This window comes from Mesocricetus auratus, unplaced genomic scaffold (assembly GCF_017639785.1).
Source record: "Mesocricetus auratus isolate SY011 unplaced genomic scaffold, BCM_Maur_2.0 Super-Scaffold_100020, whole genome shotgun sequence".
Classification (NCBI taxonomy): domain Eukaryota; kingdom Metazoa; phylum Chordata; class Mammalia; order Rodentia; family Cricetidae; genus Mesocricetus; species Mesocricetus auratus.
The window spans coordinates 18,877,233-18,897,604 of NW_024429201.1; the positions used below are offsets into that span (position 1 = coordinate 18,877,233).

General features: G+C 39.6%; 2 protein-coding genes across 4 annotated transcripts in view; both read left to right on the forward strand.

The window, feature by feature from the left end:
- Bdp1 (B double prime 1, subunit of RNA polymerase III transcription initiation factor IIIB) overlaps positions 1 to 15,949 on the forward strand; it is a 93,744-nt gene extending 77,795 nt beyond the window's left edge. For all 3 annotated transcript variants that reach the window (XM_040728891.1, XM_040728893.1, XM_040728892.1), the window contains exons 36-39: positions 2,205 to 2,241; positions 4,151 to 4,415; positions 6,217 to 6,448; positions 13,172 to 15,949. In XM_040728891.1, coding sequence (XP_040584825.1) covers positions 2,205 to 2,241; positions 4,151 to 4,415; positions 6,217 to 6,448; positions 13,172 to 13,303 — 666 coding nt within the window. In that variant the 3' untranslated portion in view covers positions 13,304 to 15,949. The remainder of the gene's footprint in view (positions 1 to 2,204; positions 2,242 to 4,150; positions 4,416 to 6,216; positions 6,449 to 13,171) is intronic.
- A 4,064-nt stretch (positions 15,950 to 20,013) lies between these two features.
- Positions 20,014 to 20,372, forward strand: part of Mccc2 (methylcrotonyl-CoA carboxylase subunit 2) — a 73,149-nt gene continuing 72,790 nt past the window's right edge. Inside the window, exon 1 of the mRNA XM_040728959.1 lies at positions 20,014 to 20,263. Coding sequence (XP_040584893.1) covers positions 20,135 to 20,263 — 129 coding nt within the window. The 5' untranslated portion in view covers positions 20,014 to 20,134. The remainder of the gene's footprint in view (positions 20,264 to 20,372) is intronic.

A 20,372-nucleotide genomic window follows, 5' to 3' on the forward strand; every position in this document is an offset into this window, starting at 1 on the left:
ATAGTTATGTGTCACAATTTGTGACCCACTGATTAAATTTGCTTTGTTATAGGGAAAAATGCTTTAATGAGTACACTGTGAGGGACCAGTGGCTTGGGCAGTACAATTAACTTTAATATTACTCACCATAACTTTAGTTTTTTAAGAAATTCTTTTTAGCCTTAGTTATTTTATTTTGTATGTATGAGTATTTTGCCTTCATATATATATAAGTGTACCATGTGTGTATCTCGTGCCACAGAGACTAGAAGATGGTATGGGATCCCCTGAAACTGGAGTTGTAGGTGGTTGTGATTCACCATGTGGAGGTTAGGAACTGAATCCAGGTCCCTTGCAAGAACAACGAATGCTCTTAACCACTGAGCTATCTCTCCCTATCCCCCTTACCAAGCTTTCTAGTGAACAATTTTTAAAATTAGAGAGTGAATGGTTTCAGTGGCTTCAGTGGTTTGTTAGCATTCTCTTAAAGACATGGTATTGTAAAACTCGATTTCAGCAAGAGGCATAGCTCAGCAGTAGAACACTTGCTTTGCATTCAATGTGCCCTGGGTTCAATCCCTAGAAGTACACGCACAGAATATCAGGTAACTGGGAAACCGATAGTTTATAAGTATTTGTTTTGTTGCTTTTTTTATTTGAGACAGGGTCTTACCATGTAGCCTTGTAGACACTGCTAATGTGGAACTCACAGAGACCCACCTGCCTCTGCCTCCTGATCACTGGGATTAAAGTGTGAGCCACTACCTTTAGTGAATTACGATAGCAAATCTAGATTGCCTGTTATTCCTTTCAAAAGTGATAACTGTGGGGGCAAGGTAAACACTCAGTAGACACAGTTCTTGAGTTAAAGCATGAGGATCTGTGTTCAGTTTCCATCACTGAAGGGAAAATGCCAGGTGTGGTTGCTGCTTATAATTCTAGTGCTAGGCAGACAAACAGTGGAGCCATAGAGTTAAGCATCTAGGCTTACTGGTAAGCAGCTGGCCGATAAGTGACTTGTCTCCAGAAAGGTGATTAATATTCCCGAGGAAGACACCAGAGGTTGTCTTCTACCTCTGCCCACACGAACTCCCTCCCCATTCATTTAAAACTGTAAAATACAAGTGAAATATGTACATTGCTATCAATATATTAAGTGTATGGACTCAAGAGTGGGCTCATCAGTTAAAAGCACCTGGGTTTGATTCCCAGCACCCACATGACCATTCACAACTATCTGTAACTCCTGTCCCAATGGCTCTGATCCTCTCTTCTGACCTCCAAGGGCATCAGACACTCATATTATGCAGACAAGATATTCATATTCATAAGAATAGTAAGATTTAAAAAAAGAAAAGAGGAAAATGTCTGCTAGCCTTATTTTCTAGTTTGTTTTATAAGCTTTGTTTTTATTTTAACAATAAAATATTGTGCATGCAAAGCTCCTCCCTGTCTTTCTCTTCTTTATTTTGAGATAAAAGATTTGGTTATGTAGCCCATGCTAGACTCAAACTGAAGATTATTTTGCCTCTGCCTTCCAGGACAGGGTTATAGATAATTGCTACCACAGTCAGCTTCTCCTTCACTGTTTTCAACCCAAAGTAGCATATGATATACTTTGTTTGTTTGAGTCCAACAGTTTGAAAGTCAGTTTGGGAAACATTATAAAACCCTGAGTCCTTTTTTCTTTTTTTTAACCTTTTCCCTAAAGAATGAATAGTTATATAAATAAATATAATTTTTCTCCTCTTGACTTTGTAAAGTTATAAAGTAGTCTTTTATCATGTTGAATCATCTTTACATTTTTGAAACAGACTACTAATTGGCCATGATGTATTAGTTTGTTGATTGGATCGTTTTAAAGGTGTTTGAGTTGAGGGTCAGAAATGTACCTCATTAAGTAGAGCAGCACTTCCTTAGCTTGTGTGAGACCTGACTTGGATACTCAGCACCATAAACATGAAAAATTGTTTCATTTGATATATTTTGAAATTTGGCAGTTGGTATCAATATTATGCCTGAGATATAAGATATTTGACAATTTTTATTTTTCCTCTGTGCTCTAGAGTAGTTTATCAACAGTGCATCTTTTTTGCAAATGTTTAATTAGTGGTATAATTCTGCCTGACTCTAGAGCTTTTACTATAGCATGATGGAAGGGATAGAATTTTAATTTGATTTAATAGATGGAGTTCTAAAACTTTTTATATGTTTTCTTGAAACAGGTATGTTCAAAGGAATTAAATGTTTTTGAGAAAGCAGGTGAGTGAGATCAATTTAAATATATTTACTAAGTACCTCTGATTATTTCTGATGCATTTTGAGCTTGAAGTAAAGCCTTACTCCTTTTTATCTAATATCTCCTGTCACTGAACCTCTCTTTTTACTCTCTACTATGCCACTGGCAGTAATTTTTAAAGAGCCATTACCATGGGTAAAAAGGTACATGATAAGCCTAAGATAACTAAATTTGAAGAGAAATAATATTGTTTAAAAATCCCTTATCTGTGCTTGTGCTTTGAAGTATTTTTCTTATGTTTCACTCCAGGTAATTCAGACTTACAGTAAGATCTTTGATACATTTTAAATTGAGCTTTATACAGGATAAGAGATAGCTAACTAGCTTCATTCTGTGTGACAGTAACCAGTTTTCTCAGCACTATTCGTTGAAAAGACTAGGCTGTCTTTTCTCCAATGTTTTAGTTCCTTTGTTGAAAATCAGGTGTCTGTAGTTATATATGTATTTCTATTTCTTTATTCCATTGCATTACATGTTTGAATTTATGTTAATGCAATTTCTATTACTACGGTTGCATGTATATTTTTACTAGTAGTATCTTTGGGAGAGGGATGGTCTGGTCTATTGTTAATGCTTTCCACTGTAACTTTATTCCCCCCTTTGGTTTTTCAAGACAGGGTTTCTCTCTGAACCCTGGAGCCTCTCCTGGCACTCAATGTGTAGGCCAGGCTAACCTTGAACTCTTGGAGATCCTCCTACCTCTGCCTCTGCCTTCCAAGTACTGGTGTTAAAGGTGGGTACCACCACCACCTGGCTTCCACTGTGGTTTTAATTTAGTTCACTTTTTGATTTCTAACATTTTTATTTGTGTTCTTCATTCTGCCTATCCCTGCTCTTCCCCTGCCTCTATTCCCATCCCTCAAAAATCTCAGTTTCCATGCTTGCTTTCATGTCTTTGTTTCTGAATCTCCTCTGGGTTCTGGATTGATTTCTGTACTTCATTTATTTACTTGTTTGTGTCTTTGAAATCAGGGATCATTTTTACTAGTAGACTTGAGTTCTTCATCATACATTTTCCCAGTGCAGGGGGAGTCATGCAACTTGCCTTTTAATGTTTCTTGTGTTTTTGGCAATTCGCACATTGGTGGGGCAGATAATTCTGGGTCTTGTTTGTTTTGTTTTTTAAGACAGGATTTCATTGTCTATTCCTGACTTTTCTTGAACTTGTGGCATTTTTTTCTGCCTTTGCCTCCCAACTGCTGGGATTCTGACATGTGTCACCACACCCAGAGATTCAATATGTAGCCCTGGCTGGCCTGGAACTCAGTGCATACAGCAGGCTGGCTGACCTCACAGATGGGCCTGCCTCTGCCTCCTAGATGCTGGCCTCGGTTCCTTGTTCTTGTTGCTTAGCCTTTCTTTTACTGCATGCTTTTCAGCTCTCCTATGATATCTTTCCTGCTTGCTAATATTCTTGCTGTTTTTTTCCTGGGGATAGAGTTTATACCTTGTTTTCCTGACTGGTCAATCCTGATGTCACATGGAGGCTGTTGTTGATCCACTACCTTGGCAACCTCCATTTCCCCAAATGATTTTTCTTTGACTTTTTTTTCTCCTTTTCTTCTCTTTTAAATATAGTGTGTCACTCTATAGGACAGGCCATCCTAGAACTCTGTGTAGCTTAGACTGTCCTCCAACTCATGCAGCAGTTGTTTTAGCCTTTTGAGTGCTGGGATTATAGATTTACACCTCCATGCCTTACTTTAACTGGTAATTCCTAATAGTCCACGCCACTGATTATAATATAGATTGTTTTTGCTGAGCTATATTTGTTTATAGAACACCATAAGGTTTTTCCTTCAGATACTCCAATTTAATTGACTGCTTTTTAATATTTCAATATGTACATTCTCTTTCTGTTTTTCTCTGAAGAGGAGTCTTGCGTGGGACAAGGCATTTTCCCTGCCTCAGAGAGTACACCCACAACCCCCAAACCTCAAAAGGAACACAATGAACCAACTTTTCAGAATGCAGGAGTGAGATCTCCTAATGAAATAAAAGATGCATGTGTGGAAAAGACCATGACTCAGTTGCCTCAGGATGAGATGGTGTCTGATAAAGAAGAGAAAACTGGTCCTGTTTCCAGTTCTGAACAAAGGGATAGCATGACATCGTCTTCAAAACCCCCTCTGACCAGGTATTGTTAGAAATTCTTTAGTGACTATTCCCCTGTCCCCGGATGAGTAGAAACCATATGTAACATGCATAAACAAAGCATAAAACCCAGTGCCTATTTGCTTTGTAAATATAGTCTCCATCAGTTATATGAAGGGAAGATGTTCAGCACATGCACAAATAATTGTAGATATGCATTCTGTATGACCAGAGCTTAGCTTTACTGAAGCTGTCTCAGACAGCAACCTTAGAACATATTACACTTCTTTTCTAGTGTGCTCAGTCATTGTTCACAGTCATTACATATTGTGTTGTATGAAGCATAAATGTGTTGATGAGATGAGACAACAGAGTTGGAAGTTGTTTTATTCAATTTCTAAATAATATGGCATTTTTATGTCTTTTAATATGGGTTTCTCTTTAGGTCCAGTATCTGCTGCTGCCACATTGTTTTCCTAATACCTTTAGGGTAATTAGTAATTGCTGGCTTGTCAACTGCATCAGAAACTTTAACTTGGTAACTTGAGGATAATTGGCACTATCCTCCACTAAGTGGAAAAGACATGCATGTCCTTAATTTCAACCTGGGCTTGATGGTGCACATCTTTAATCCCTTCACTTGGGAGACAGAGGCAGGCAGATCTCTGAGTTTGAGGCCAGTCTGGTCTACACAACAAGTTCGAGAACAGCCAGAGCTATACATCGAGACCCCTTCTTCAAACAAGCAAGCGTTAGCTTGGCAGTAGCAGCTCACTCCTTTAGGTCCAGCACCTGAGAGGCAGCAGAGGCATACAGATGTCTTGAGTTGAAGCCAGCCTGGTCTAGGGCTACATAAAGAAACCCTGTTTAAAACAACAAAAAAAAGGGCTTATTTCATCTATTATTATTTTTATTGCTATTATTATTATTGATATCTTTAAATGCAGAAAGTAAGACTCATTAATATCTTTTCTGACCTTTAGGGCTTACTGATATTTGAAAAGGGTAAGAGAGTATTACCAGGTTTAAAACAAGTTGAGAAGCAGAAGTGCGGGTAGGCTAATAAACTGCATCAGAACAAGTTCCTACAGGACATGCTTAGGCTTCAGTGGCCATGTGGTTTCTGTTGTAGCTGCCCTGTTCCATTTGCAGCACAGAAATGGCTGTGCCATGGATGCTATGTGCATCCTAAAACTTAGTCAGAGTTTGCACTGTGGATGTCATTTGACTCAGGCTGCACCTGTTTCAAATTCAGAGTTCCAGTTTGATAACATCCCCAGGTGATTTGCATGTGTTTTTAAGCTTGGACAACCTTGAATCTGTCACAGATACATGTCATAGTATAGTGTCACTAGTAAGTAGTAAAGTGTACCACTTTAGCATTAATAGAAATAAAGTTATGTCAAGAATGTGTCTTTTTTTTTTCCTTTCATTTTTTTGGTTTGTGTGTTTGTTTTTGTTTTTTGAGACAGAGTTTCTCTGTGTAGCTCTAGCTGTCTTAGAACTTGCTCTATAGACCTTGCTGGCCTTAAACTCATCTGCTTCTGCTTCCACCTCCCAAGTGCTGGGATTAAAGGTGTGTGCCACCACCACCTGATACAGGAATGTGCCTTGCTGAGTGTGGTAATATGTGCCTGTAGCATTACAGAGGCTGAGGCAGGAAGATCTTAATTACATATAGAAAGACCTTCTGTAAATCAACAACAAAACCAGGGTAGATGGGTGAGAGAGATGGGGAGAAGGGAGGGAGGAAGAGAGGGAGGGAGAGAGAGAGAGAGAAAGAGTGTCTGTGTACATATGTAGGTGTGCAGATTTGTTGAATATCTTTGCATTTTCATTTCTAGACCTGGCAGAAGACCTTTGGGATTTTTGTCTTTAATATGTCCCAAAAATAGTTTGGACTCTGATGAAGTGACTCAAACCCATAGTAAGAAACGCCTAAAACCTCATATACCTGTATCACGACGAAATTTGAAAAAATCTAATCTAGTTAATGCAAACCAGAAAGAAAATGAATCTTCTGATCCCCTCCCATCTCCAAGTAGTACTGATACTACTGGAAGTTCAGCCACTCAGGTATGTGAGAACTGTTGTATTTCATTGTGAGATATAGATCATCTCAACTAGGGAGATGTAGCAGCTTATTTTTAGTTATGTGTCAGGGATTATTTTAGTACAACTTCCATTTATCACAAAAATGCAGCTCATGTAGTATGAGGTATTAAGCTAGCCATACATGGACTACTTAATTGCCATCTCTTCAATCCAAAGACTCTGCTGATCTGTGGAAGCAAAATGAAGCACTGTTTATAGTTTTATTTGTCTTAGGAAAAGTGTTCTGGCATGCAAAATTTCAAAGCGGTGTAATTGTTTGTATGTTGTGTCTATATTCTCTGAAGCTGTCTGATGGCAAGGACTAGGATGAAGAAAGCTGTGCCCTCTACATACTTGATTGTTGCTGCTAAAATAGTGTTGTTACTAGTTCCCCTAAAGTGTTTAAAACCTGTGACTTCTACATACTGACTTATCACTGCTAAAATAGTGTTATTACTAATTCTCCTACAGTGATGGGGTTTTAACTTGGGGCTTCATGCATTCTAGGAAAATGCTTTACCAATGAGCTATTTCATGAGCATTTGCATCATTGTCAGGGTGTCTTACAGAATGCTTGTCTGTTAGCAATGTGATGGTGCCAGAGTAATGATAGCATTGCCATCGTTATATATTAATCTCAAAATAATTCTTCTCATTTTTTTGTTAAAAATGATGGGGGTGATGTTACTACGTTGTTTGAATTTTTATTTCCTTAATTACTAGTGACTTGGGTTTTTTTTGTTGTTGTTTTTTGGTTTTTGTTTTGTTTTGTTTTTACGAGACAGGGTTTCTCTGTATTGTTTTGGAGGCTGTCGGTCCAGCCTGGCCTCGAACTCACAGAGATCCGCCGGCCTCTGCCTCCCGAGTGCTGGAATTGTGACTTGGGTTTTAAAAAATATATTTACTAGAATTTTCTCAGTTGTATCATCAGTTCGTTCGTTTGTTTGTTTATTTATTTATTGCTCTCTAAGAGCCTTTGACTAGGAATTTTTCTCCAGCTGGATGAATGTGTTAGTTTATACCTATAACAAGCACAAGGGAGGCCAAAGTAGGAGGGTTGTAGGTTCAAGGCCAGCCTGGGGTAGGTTGTGACAGCAAAACATGGAAGACTTTATTAAAAGGTTTTTATATGAAAATTTTAATAATCAGTTTTGAAGATTTTACTTTGTGTATGGCTATTGACTTTGGTGTATAATGTGAGGCAAAATTCAAGGTGGCTGAGTTTTTTTGTTTTCAAAATAAAAATATGAGTATTTTCTTTGTTTTAAAATCTACATATTAAAAAAGAATTTAGTATTGGAATATTCCCTTTCCACAGCTTTGTGGTAGTGGTATTACCAGCTTTTGCTATCATATCCAGATCCCCCCTTTTATATAAATGACGTTCTATTTTCTATCTGGCCTTTGTGCAAATAAACAAACAATAAGAAATTCCAGTCCTTAGTGAAATGATAAGGAGCTTTCTCTTTCTCAAAGTTTGCTTTCTTTCAAAATTTTCATTTTGAGATCATTGTAATTTTGTTGCAGTTGCAAGGTATATACAAAAAAATTCTGTCCACCTCTTACCCAGTTTTCCTTAGTGCTCACATTTTGCGAACTGGTGTTCCAACTTTGACTTTGGCCCAGACAGGGTTTAGGATAGCTACCAAGACCCTTTGAGTTGTCCATGTTTCAGACAGGGCTGCTTCCTCCCACTCCACTCCCTCCTTAACAGTCTACTCGTTTAGTCTGCATCTCAGAAATGTTACATGAATTGAATTACACACTTAAGATTAGGTCCCCCCGCCCAGCATAGCGTCCTGAATATTCATTCAGATAGTTTTATATACAATGATTTGTTGATTTTTCTGTTAGTTTGTTTAGATGGAGTTTCTGTCCCATATGGTCCTGCAGCTGTTTGGTCCCAAATAAACACACAGAGACTTAAGATTAATTATAAACTGGTTGATAGCTGAGGCTTCTTGTTAGTTAGCTCTCTCTTAATTATTAACCCATTTCTATTACTCTGTGTGTCTCCATGTGGTCTTGGCTTACTGCTGATGCCAGGGTTTCTTGCTTCCTCTGCAGCTACATGGCATATCCCTGACTCTGCCTACTACCTTTCTGTCTCTGTTTGGATTTCATGCCTGGCTAAATACTGTCCATTAGCCAAAACAGCTTTATTCATCAATCAATAAGAGAAACATGTATTCATAGCATACAGAAGGACATCCCTCATCATCTCTTCTTTTCTGTCTAAATAAAAAGGAAGGTTTTAACTTTAACATAACAAAATTATATATAACAAAACAGTTATTAAGCAAGAAGTATAGTTAGCAATATTTAGTTGATGAACATTTGGCAGAATTTAAAGAAAATATTTTATCATCTAGCCTGTCTTTATGAGTAAAAAATTTTATATGTCATGTATCTTTTATCAAAACTAAGGAAAGCCTAGCCATAACTATGTGTCTTCAATTCCATCAAAGACCCCAAAAGGATAATATATAAACTCTAGAATTGACAGAGATATCTCGCTGTCTGGACAGTCACCCGAAGTTCCTCTGTAACTTTGGGGCATCCCCCTTCAGCCTATAGTCCCAAAATGCCTGGTACACTTCTTGATGAAGCAGGAGCCTTGAAGTACCATCCTGTCCCTTGGCAAGTTCGGCGGTCACTTTTCTTTGTAACCTGCTTGTCCAGTTTGGACAGTTTCCAAAGTAACTTGTCCTTAGACTTAAATTTTGAAGTCAAGACATTTTCACAATATATAGATTGGGTTAATCCAGCAGCGTTTATAATCAAATGCCTGTTAGCAGCTGTTGCTCCCTCCTCAGCACTCAAACAATTCAAAGACAGCACAATAACATACAGTATCCAGACTCTCTGTGTGTTTTCCATCTTCACATGGCCTTTTTTATTGCTCTATTTGTTTTATTTTATTTTGTTTTTTGTTTTTTGGGGGGATAGGGTTTCTTTGTGTATCTTTGGCTGTCCTGGAACTCACCTTGGAATCACAAAGATCAATCTGCCTCTTAAGTGCTGGGATTAAAGGCGTGCACCACCACACCCAACTGCTTTCTTTCTTTTTAAGGACTTTTATCCTTTCCCTTTTCTCTCTCAAGCCTATGTATACTTTTTTGTTGTTGTTGTTTTTTTACGAGACATGGTTTCTCTGTATTATTTTGGAGGCTGTCAGTCCAGCCTAGCCTCGAACTCACAGAGATCCGTCTGCCTCTGCCTCCCGTGTGCTGGGATTAAAGGCGTGCGCCACCACTGCCCGGCGCCTATGTATACTTTTAAACACACTGTAAACCATTTAGACATTTTTCTTCTTCTGAATCAATCTTTACTATATATCTCTAACCTTTTCTGACCACATGAATCTTTAATGTGCTAAACTGCATGGCTAGGATTACAGCTGCAGCTGGCCCTGCCACATTCCTTCCTTTCCTGAGAGTCTAGCTTCACGACAGAGGTACTGGTGGGAGCCATGCTTATTGCCACAACTCTGCTGAGTTCTAGGTCCGTGTCACCACCAAGAAGCATGCTGCTGGCTGCTCATAAACTCCATTTAAGTGTAAAAGAGCCTTGCAGTTTTTTGTCACTAGTGCTGAATCAAGAAGCCTCTCTTAAAGGAGTCACGTGCCTCTGCCTGCCTCTAGCACACAGCCCACCTGAGGAAATGCTGCTCCCAAGAACCCATGCTTGATTCTGTTCTTTTGTGTTCAGAATCTCTTTTTAAGTTTTTGTCAGGTTTTGCTCGGAAATTCTTGACAAACATTTGGGTGCGGTCAATAAGATATACATAATTCACAGCATATAGAAGGACGTCCCCCATCAAGCTTGTTTTACTTTTATTTTTATTCATTATTTTGAGATGGCATTTCATTATATAGCTTGAATTGTCTTGTTTAATTCACTGTGTAGCTCAGACTGGCCTGGTCAGAAATTGTGCTTTCTCTATTTCTGGCGCTGGTAGCTTGTTACTTTGCTGCAAAATAGTGTTCTGTGGTGTGGATGTGCCACATTGTCTTTTTGTTTGTTTTTATTTGAACTGGTGTTTTTACGACTGGCCTGGATCTCACTATGAAGACCAGACTATCCTTAAACTCAGAGTTCTGTCCGCCTGCTGGGATTAAAGACTTGTTTTAAGTTTTTTTCTATTGTAAGCAGAGGTGATGTGAACACTTGTGTATGTCTGCATATAAACATGTTTATTTTAGTGATGAATGTCAAAAAGTATCCTCATCGTTGGTTTTTTTTTTTTTTTTTTTGAGACAGAAATCTCAAGAACTAAGCTTAATCCTCTTGAGTCAGTCTTCTAAATGTGGGAGTGCAGGCTTGTGCCACCACACTCTGGTCTGCCTGTGAGGACCATGTGGTATTTCATTATTGGGTTGTACTGCTTAGTAATTCTAATTCTATATTAGGCATTTAGGTTTGCCTAGTTATGCTCCTTTTACTTGTTCCTCTGTAGACTCTGTAGTTATTAGTAGAACAGTATAGAATACTGGGTTTTACAGTGAGTTCTACAAATATTTGTTCTGTAATAGATACAGTTAGAAATGCTTGGTCAAAAGGAATGATGAATGATACTGCCTACTCTATCTGTAAGGGTTCATTCCAGTTACTGTGTTATCAGCTGTTACACTACCAATGCACCCTCTGACCCCACCCCAGCACACACTTTTTTTTTTTTTTTGGATTGAGATCAGGATCTTGTTTTGTAGCCCCAGATGGCCTTTACCTGGAATCCAAGGGTTTAAGATTATAGAAGTGTAACACCATGCCAGTTCATTCTCTATAGGCCTGCGTGTCTGTGTGAGGTATGCGAGGGTGTCAGATCTTAGAGTTACAGACAGTTGTGAGCTGCCATGTGGGTCCTGGGAATCAAACCCTGGTCCTCTGAAAAAGCAGTCAGTGCTTTTAACCACTGAGCCTTCTCTCTAGCCTTTATTAGCAATACTCTTATTGTCTGAGATTTAACTTCTATGTGAGTCATTCATATTGTTTTCTGGTATTTCACTTTTTAGAAAAACTTATCTGTAGTCAGGCATTGGTGGCGCACACCTTTAGTCCCAGCACTCGGGAGGCAGAGGCAGGCAGATCTCTGTGAGTTTAAAGCCTGCCTGGTCTACAGAGGGAGTTCCAGGACAGCCAGGGCTACACAGAGAAACCCTGTCTCAAAAAACAAAACAAACAAACAAACAAAAAAACGACAACAAAAAAGAAAAGCTAATCTATATATGAACATATATATTATAATTATATATAATACATATTTTATGCATAGTGATTTGTAGAGGTGTTAAGACTATTAAGGGAAGGGTACATTTTGTGCTGTTGGCTGCAGTGTTTTTCTATATGCCATATATGTTAATATTTTGTTTACTTTTGCTTTTATCATGCACAAATTTTTTAGTTTTATGTAGGTGAATTTGTCAGAACCTTTTTGCCTTTTGATTTTTAAATCATTTCAGGAGAAAGCCCTCTCCTCAATTTAGGTGGTGAAAATGTCTTGTTATGACTTGTTACAGTAGGTTTTGTTTTAATATTTTTACATTTGAGCCATTGCTTCATTAGAATTTTTTTGTGTATAGGTTTAACTTTCCAACACATGATTATATAGTCAGTAGTCAATATTTATTGAATACCTCGACTTTCCTCATTTTTATAAAACTTTATTATTTTTTGGAGACAGGATCTCAATATGTAGCCTTAACTGTTCTGAAACTAGTTCCTGCAGGCATACACACATATGTACAAGTTACTAAAAAAAAAAATTAAAACTGTGCAGCAGCACACACTTTTAATATCAGCACTCAGGAGGCAGAGGCAGATCTCTGAGCTTGAGGCCAGCCTGGTCTACAGAGTGAGTTCCAGAACAGCCAGGGCCACACAGAGAAACCCTGTCTTGAAAAACCAAATCAGTCAATCAGTCTTGATGCACATAAATCTGTCTGTCTGTCTGTCTGTCTGTCTGTCTGTCTGTCTGTCTTCTCTCTCTCTCTCTCTCTCTCTCTCTCTCTCTCTCTCTCTCTCTCACACGAGGAAAAAACTGTGTGTGTGGTTCATGTGCCAGTCTTAATGGTATTTTTAAATGGATTTATGAATATGCTAATCTATGACGTGATCTTCTCTTCTTACTCTAGCAATTAAATTGTTTAGGTGCATATTTAACAGTGATTTTTGTTCTGTATGTTCACATTTGTTTTCCTGAGAATCGGGATGAGGTGAAACAGTACAATATACTTAATAATGGGTATTAAAAATTTATCCTCCTTTAATTTTTTTTTCTCATGTGTATGTGTTTTCACCTGTATGTGGGCACACATATGTAGAAGACTAAGGTTGATCTCAGGCCATTGTGCCTACCTAGCATTTATGTGGGTTCTGGGTATCCATCCATAGTCATCCTTGTTCTTAGGCAGTAAATGCTCTAACCACTGAGATGTCTCCCCCTTCCCTCCTTGATTATGCTACAAATGTTACTTATTATTAAATGTTAAGCGTTCACTTTTCTCCCCTTTGTTGGCTAGGGATTGAGCCCAGGGCTGCATGCCAGATAGGCAAGCACTGCACCACTCCTCCCCAGCCCCAGCCCTCACTTGCCGTGTAAACACTGTTACATTCTAGTTTATGCTCTTCCTAGGCTTCTATCAGCCCCCACTAAAAGAAAAGTGTATAAGCACTGTGTTACATTCTAGTTTATGCTCTTCCTAGGCTTCTTCTGATCAGCCACCACTAAAAGAAAAGTGTAAAAATGGACCAAAACAGGCATCTGAAGAGGAGGCGACCACAGTCTCAGAGTTTGTCTTCAGTGACATCTTCATCGAAGTGGACGAAACAGAATAAAGCACTCTTCTGGGTTTTACTTTCTTCCCTTTTCCTTTCCATTTTTGTAGTAAGTTTGAGACTTCCAGAGTCGCTGATGTTAATAAGCAGTGTTTAGAAGAACACCACTGCCTGTTTTTATTAGGTCAATTTGAATATTTATTGAGCTTAATTTGCAACTTTTATAATCAGTGGAAAACATTTCATTCTGAAATACCAAGCAATTAAGACTTTTCTCTCTGACAGACATTTTAACTTGTTTACATTTGATTCACCCTGTGCTGAGCACCTGGACTGTGTGGATCCACATCTGTATAAATCATAGTGCTGACATTCTTGGAGCCTGATTGTATCTAACATTAGTGACCTTCTTTTTGTAAAGGTGGTTTTGTTTGTTTTGGGACTTTTTGTTTGTTTTGTTTTGAGGGTGATGAAGGTCTGTTCAATTGCCTGTAAGTATATGAAAACAAATTGTGAAACTCCACTTTGGTATGGTAAAGTTAAAACTTTTCTATTATCAGCCATTTGGCTGAAAAATGTGTATTTTTCTAATTCATGGTGATGTAGCATTAGTTGTAATTGAAGATCTAGTATTTAAGCTTGCTATTTATAAAGACAGAACATCAAAGAGATTATTTATTTTTAAATTTTTTATTTAAAAGTATATCCCGATTTAATTATTTTCACTTATCAGATTTGGCCAATGAAAACATTAACAAATAAGTTGTCTCCTTTTCTGCTTTACTTTTAAAGCTGTTTTAAAATGTCATAACCAAAAATGTTTAGGTAGTGTCTATATTTTGAATAATTTTCTCATACTTTAGTATATTGAATTTGTACTGTGCATTTTTTTCCTTTTTTATTCTATTATCTCAGGATTTTCATTGGAAGAAAAAATTTAGCATAGGAGACAGTGTAAAACAATCTTCTACTCACACAGACACACACGCTCCTTTAAAAAACAACAACAACAAAACTAGTGATAGATTTGTTTCCCCCCTACTAAATTTTGCTCACAGTATGTGGAGGCTTTTAACCCAGAACATGATTCTGATGCTAAAGTAGAAAATATGACAGGACAACTTTGTAAAACTGTGATTGTCGTCATTATGTATGGACTTAGGTGTTTTTTTAGCTTTGAGACTTTAGTCATTTATATAAGTGTCTTACTTCTCCTAACAGATTTTCCTTGTTTCAAATTAAACTCCTCAAAGAACTCATAGCTCTTTTTCCACAGGTATTTTTTAGAGCTGTAGACTGAGGGATGCTAGTGGCATCTGTGCAGTTCTTCTGGTTTGTGTGACTGGCAGAAGGGTGCTGAGTGAGGGGCAGGACTGCCTGGACTTTTACTTAGGCCCCGCACAGTAGGCTAAGTTTCCCTTTCCCCCTTGAAGACAGGGTTTCATGTCCCAGACTGGCCTTGAGCTTTGTAGATGAGGGTGTTCTGAACTTTCATCCCTAGTCTTCACTCCAGGTCTGGGGTTACAGGAGTGCACCACCATGACCATTTTTATGCTGTGCTGGAGTAGAACCCACGGCTTCCCGCATGCTAGGCAAGTCCTCTACCAACTGAGCTTTCCCAGTCCTAGACTACAGTGGTTCTTGTCTGATGGTGCTGATGTCTATATTTAGGAGTTATTTGTCATAGAAGTTGTCAAATGTGCCTAAGATTAAAGAAACTATTGAGTGTATTATGAAATGATCAGTACTTCAATTGAAAAAAATCTTTTCACATCTAGGGAAGTTTCATCTTTGTATATTGATAAAATGATGGATCACTTTTCAAGTTTCTAAATGAAAGAGGCTAGGACTCAGTAAGTCTAGAGTGATGCTAATTCACTGACATTTACTGTGAGCATATTTCTCATTCTGTGGCTTAAAGTAAAATATGTGGTTTAACCTCTGTTATAAAGAAAGATCTATAAATTAAATGGAAATTCTCAAAAGTATGCATCTATTCATGTGATTAATGTCACAAAATCATGGGGGTAATTCACATTGTTATTTCAGTGTTGTTTTTGTAAATTTAAAAATTTCATATTCTGTAAAGGTTGTTTCTTACTGTTAACTTGGGTTAGATCACCGCAACTAAACTATTATTTATCCCTGTATAATATTTATTTTTTTAACATCTGTCTCTTGTTCGCCTGTAATAAAGTGATTTTATGAAAGATGTAATTTATTGTGTAAAGAATAGAAGAGCATTTGTTGTATAAAGAATCAAGTCAAGTCAACAAATTGCCCTGCTGCTGCAGCCTCAAAGCAGGTGTTGGGAAAAGAAACATAATCAGGGTCTTAGCTTTAAGGGGGAAAGGTCTGCGATGGTGTAAAGATGTTGCCAGGAATTTGCTGTATAAATCTTCAAGGAGATGTGATTAAAGATCTGTACCTTTTCCTGAGTTTTCCTCCTGATCACTTAAATCTTAACAGGTGGCCAGTCATGGGTTAAAAGTCTATGTTGATAAATGATTAAGGCATAGATAAAAATTAACATCCACTGTTAACCACCACATTCTTCTAAATGCAAGTGACCATGTATACTGCCTTGCTTGAAGGAGTTTTTGATAAAAGAAGCAATATCTGTCATTTGTAAATTTTCTTGTTCTAAAGAAAGCAGTTCTATATTCTGTAGATAAAAATTATGTAAATAAAAGTTATTTTATATCATTTTTGTTTTGTCCTTTTCAAACAAGATATTTGTGTTCAGTTAATTAGTTTCTGTTTCCAGTTATCATCTGTACTTTATAAAAATATAGTATTGCCAGGTGTGGTGGCTCAAATCTGTAAATCCTAGAACCCATAAGCAGGGGCAGAGGAGTGTGAGTTTGACTGGGCTATATAGTGAACCCCTATCTGAGAGAGGGGGAAGAGGGGAGAGAGACAGAGAGAGGGAAGGAGAGGAGAGAGAGAGGAGAGGTGAAAAAAAGAAAATGCACATAGTATAGTAGGAAGAATTCTTGATGCTTCTTATGAAGGTTCTTTTTTTAATTTGCAAATAGGCTTTCCTGAGTATTTGAGGTTTTGTTTATTCTTTTATTTGTTCTTTGATGGATTTTTACATATAATAACTCAAGATCTTTTGCTTCTCCCTTGCTAACACACATAGTTTGTTTTCTCTGTAAGGAGAGAAATTAAAGATTTAGTGCCATGAGATTAAAAAAACAAAAAACCAGGAGTTTTGAAGTGTTTATTGACAAGTATCAGTTGTTAGTTTGGCCATTTCTTCAGATACATAAAAGTTGTACATGTCCCAGTACTCGGGAGGCAGAGGCAGGCGGATCTCTGTGAGTTCGAGGCCAGGCTGGACCGACAGCCTCCAAAACAATATAGAGAAACCCTGTCTCATAAAACCAAAAAAAAAAAGTTGTCATGGATTTTGTCCCATCATCAGAGGGAGAGAGAGAGACAGAGACAGAGACAGAGACAGAGAGACTTGTCTGTTCACTTTTAGAGATATGGTGAAATAGAAATTTTTATTTTCCTTATGATGGCATAGGCATTAACTATATCCTCTAATATCTACTTTTGTGAAAACTTGCATAGATGTGTGTGGTGCTGAGTGAGGGTTTGAGTTCAGCCTGGACATAGCAAGATCCTATCTGTGCTGACCTCCCCCCCGGCCCCGCCCCAACTCGACACAAGCCGTAGTTGTTTTGGAAGAAGCAACTTCAACTGAGAAAATACCTCCCAAAAATTGGCCTGTAGATGAGTGTGTGTGTGGGGGTATATATTTTCTTGATTAATCACTGTGTGCAGTGCCAGCCCCGGGCAGGCCGCTCTGAGTTAAGTGAAACGCAAGCTGGGCAAGTCAGGAAGGCTGTGTTTCCACTGTCTGCTTGAGTTCCTGCCTTGAGTTCTGGCTGACTTCCTTAATAACAGACTGATCAGGACAGGCAAGCAAACTACAGCAGTGTCTGAAAACAAATCCAGGATGGGAGATCGCTCAGTTCCTAGAAGCACTACTCTTGCCGAGTTTGGCTCCCAGCATCACCTCGTGTGACCAGCTTTAGGAGAACTTTTTTTTTTTTTTTGAGGCCTTTTTTTCTGGCCTCTGGGCAACTGCACTTGTGTTTTCATACTCATTTACAGTCACTGATCCATACACATAATTAAAAATAAATCTTAAAATCCCTATAGTTAATCCCAAATATTCAGTCCTTCCTACAAACATGTATCATTAAGCACACTCATCAGTTTGCATTTATGTATTTATGTACATGTAAAGAATAAGACACGAATTTGAGAGGGAGTGGAAGAGGGGTGGGAGCCCATGGGAGGGGTGCGAGGAGCAAGTGATGCATATTTTAATTAAGTAGGAAATTAAAAATATGGTTTTTGGACAGTTTTGTGTATTTCAGGCCTGGAATTTCCCTGAGCTTCTGACCCTAGTGGTTTACCTCTTGAGTGCTGGAATTACTAGAACCTTTTTGGTCTCAATGCTAGGTCAACTACTCTTTTTCTTTTGTTTGTTTGTTTTTAATGTGGCTTGTATGCTATGCAAATCTTTAGGTTGTTTTCTTCTGCACTGCAAGGCTTGGGGTGTCAGCTTAGAGCAAGGTAGAATACTTATGTCATATTTTCTGTGGCAAACCTCACTTTGATTTGACTTATATGCCCTGGTTTCCTTAGATTTTAAAAACCTTATCAATGCTGGGCTGTAGAGGGCTCTGTGGATAATAGCACTTGATGCACAGGTATGAGGACCTAAGTTTGGTTCCTGGGGGTTACAGCATGCATGCAGGGGTGACAGGACCACAGGCTTCCTAGCCACAAGCCTCTGGCTCCAAGTTCAGCTAAAGACTTGGTCTCAAAGGAATAAGGGGGCGTGACAGCAGGACACCTGACTTTCTCTGGCTTCCCTGTGTGCACCTGCACACTCGTGCACATACATCACTCACCATACACACACATACACAAAAAGTGTCACTCCTTCAATGTATCACCGTTTAATACAGTAGGCATGTTCATTGTTCATCTTCCTCCCTCTCGTGTGTGTGTGTGTGTGTGTGTGTGTGTGTGTGTGTGTGTGTGTGTGTGTGTGTGTGTTGACGCTCAGAACCTTTTGCATTCTAGGCAAGCATTATATCATTTAGCTACACCACCGGCCCAACACTATTTGTGTGACAATTGTGTCTCCAAGATTCATGTTCAAGCACTTCATTTTAGACCGTGTCTCAATCTGTTGCCTAGACTGGCTTGTAAACATCCCCAGTATCAACTCAATAGGTTGCTGAGTCCCCCAGACTCATGCTACCAACCAGGTGAAATTTTCAGTTCTAGATTATTTAGAAGCATAGTCTCTCAGCAGGTGATTGAATCACAAGGACTCTGCTCTCATGAGTGGGACTTAGATGTCCTTATGAAGGGCTTGAGGAAGGGTGTTTTTTCCCTTTCCACCCCTCTGTTTTTTTTGTGGGGCTCTAGATGATGCAACTTCAAGGCATCATTTTAGAAGACTTGGCTCTCTGGAGGCGTTATACTTGCTGAGATCCTTGTTGTGGACATCACATTCTCCAGATAAATTTCTGTGTATATAAATAATCTAGTTTGAGGTAGCTTATTTTGTTGTTGATGTTTTTGAGACAGGATCTCACTAAGTAGTCCTTGACTGCCCTCTAACTCTCAGGGATCCGCCTGCCTCTGCCTCTGGAATGCTGGGATTAAAGGCGTGGACCACTATGCCTACAAGGAGCTGGTTTAAGACCGTCTTTCCAGCAGCACAGACAGAGACACTACCTCAAAGGATACTAAATTGCACAGCTGTGACATAAACCACCACATACTTCCTTCAAATTTGCGGCAAAGGATGCAACAATACTGGTGCTTCTGCTATTTGCTGCAGGGTGTAATAAAACGTGGAGCCGTGACAGCTATTTCTCTTGTTTTGAGACTGTGCTCTTCCTCAACAGAGTGCTAAGTAGCTAGTTAGCTACTTCTGGAACCCATCCCTTTTCCCTCCAAACCCCTTCAGTTTTTAGCTAACTGGGACTCTTAGTGAGCTACCGAAACTGGCAAGTCTTATCTATCGGTTTACATAGTTTTCTATGGGCCAGGCTTCTTTCATAAAGCTGCCAATTAGTGAAGTCCATAGCCCCAAAGAGAGAGAGAGCGAGCGGCCCTGCCTGATTTCCATCTCAGTTGTGTGGTATTCCTACCCGATCTGTCACTCCGTAGTCACTTGTGCTGTTCTCTCATCAAGCGCCTTTAAGTGTGGTTCCAAATTCACTCCCAGCCCATAGCCGACCGACCCTCTCTCTAGCTTGTCCATCCTTCTGATGCTCCTGACACTTTACTTTGCTCCTCTAAGCAAGCCTGCTGTAATAGCGTGTAAGTGTTCAATAAGTGTGTGAATGAAAATAAACAAAAAACTAAGAAGGCACTTTCTTAGTGTCTTTAATCCTTAAGGGTGTGCTGAGGGTCTCTTCCTGAAGATCCCAATACTGGTGTCTCCAGTCTTTCACATTCTAAAAGCGATCAGACGTGCTGTGCAGTGGAGGGTCTAGGGGCGTGTGACAGAAGCACATCACCGCATCACCCACAGAGTCATAGCAGCCACTGTCCCAGATTGCAGTGGCTCTCTGTTCTCAGCCCAGTGCTGCTGGGCTCGCGATGGAACCCGGCCTCGCGGAGCTGCTCTTCTGTTCTTCATTGGAGGGGTCGAGAGGCGTGGCGCGCGGCACCGACCAATGGGAGGTGGCCTGCTGTGGCACGTGCGCGGGGCTGGCCCGGGAGCTGGTGGACCAGGACTGGTGTTGCAAGGACTCGGGCGGAGCGCAACTGCCCCGAGCTGCACATCTGCCGGGGGGAGAAACGACTCCTACTCGCTCTCCTAGCTCTTAGCTCCCCACCACCATGTGGGGCGTGCTGAGGTCAACTCTGCGGCCCTGTGCTCGGGCCGCTGTGTCTCGGTCGCGCGCCTATCATGGGGACTCGGTGGCCCGACTAGGCACCCAGCCTGACTCCAGCTCCTCCACCTACCAGGTAGGTTGAGCGATCGGCCCAGAGCCTCCGGGGCCGGAGGGTGGGCATGCCTGGCTGTCCTCTCTTCTTTTCTCTGCAGCTCAAGGCATCATTCCGGGACGCAAAAGGG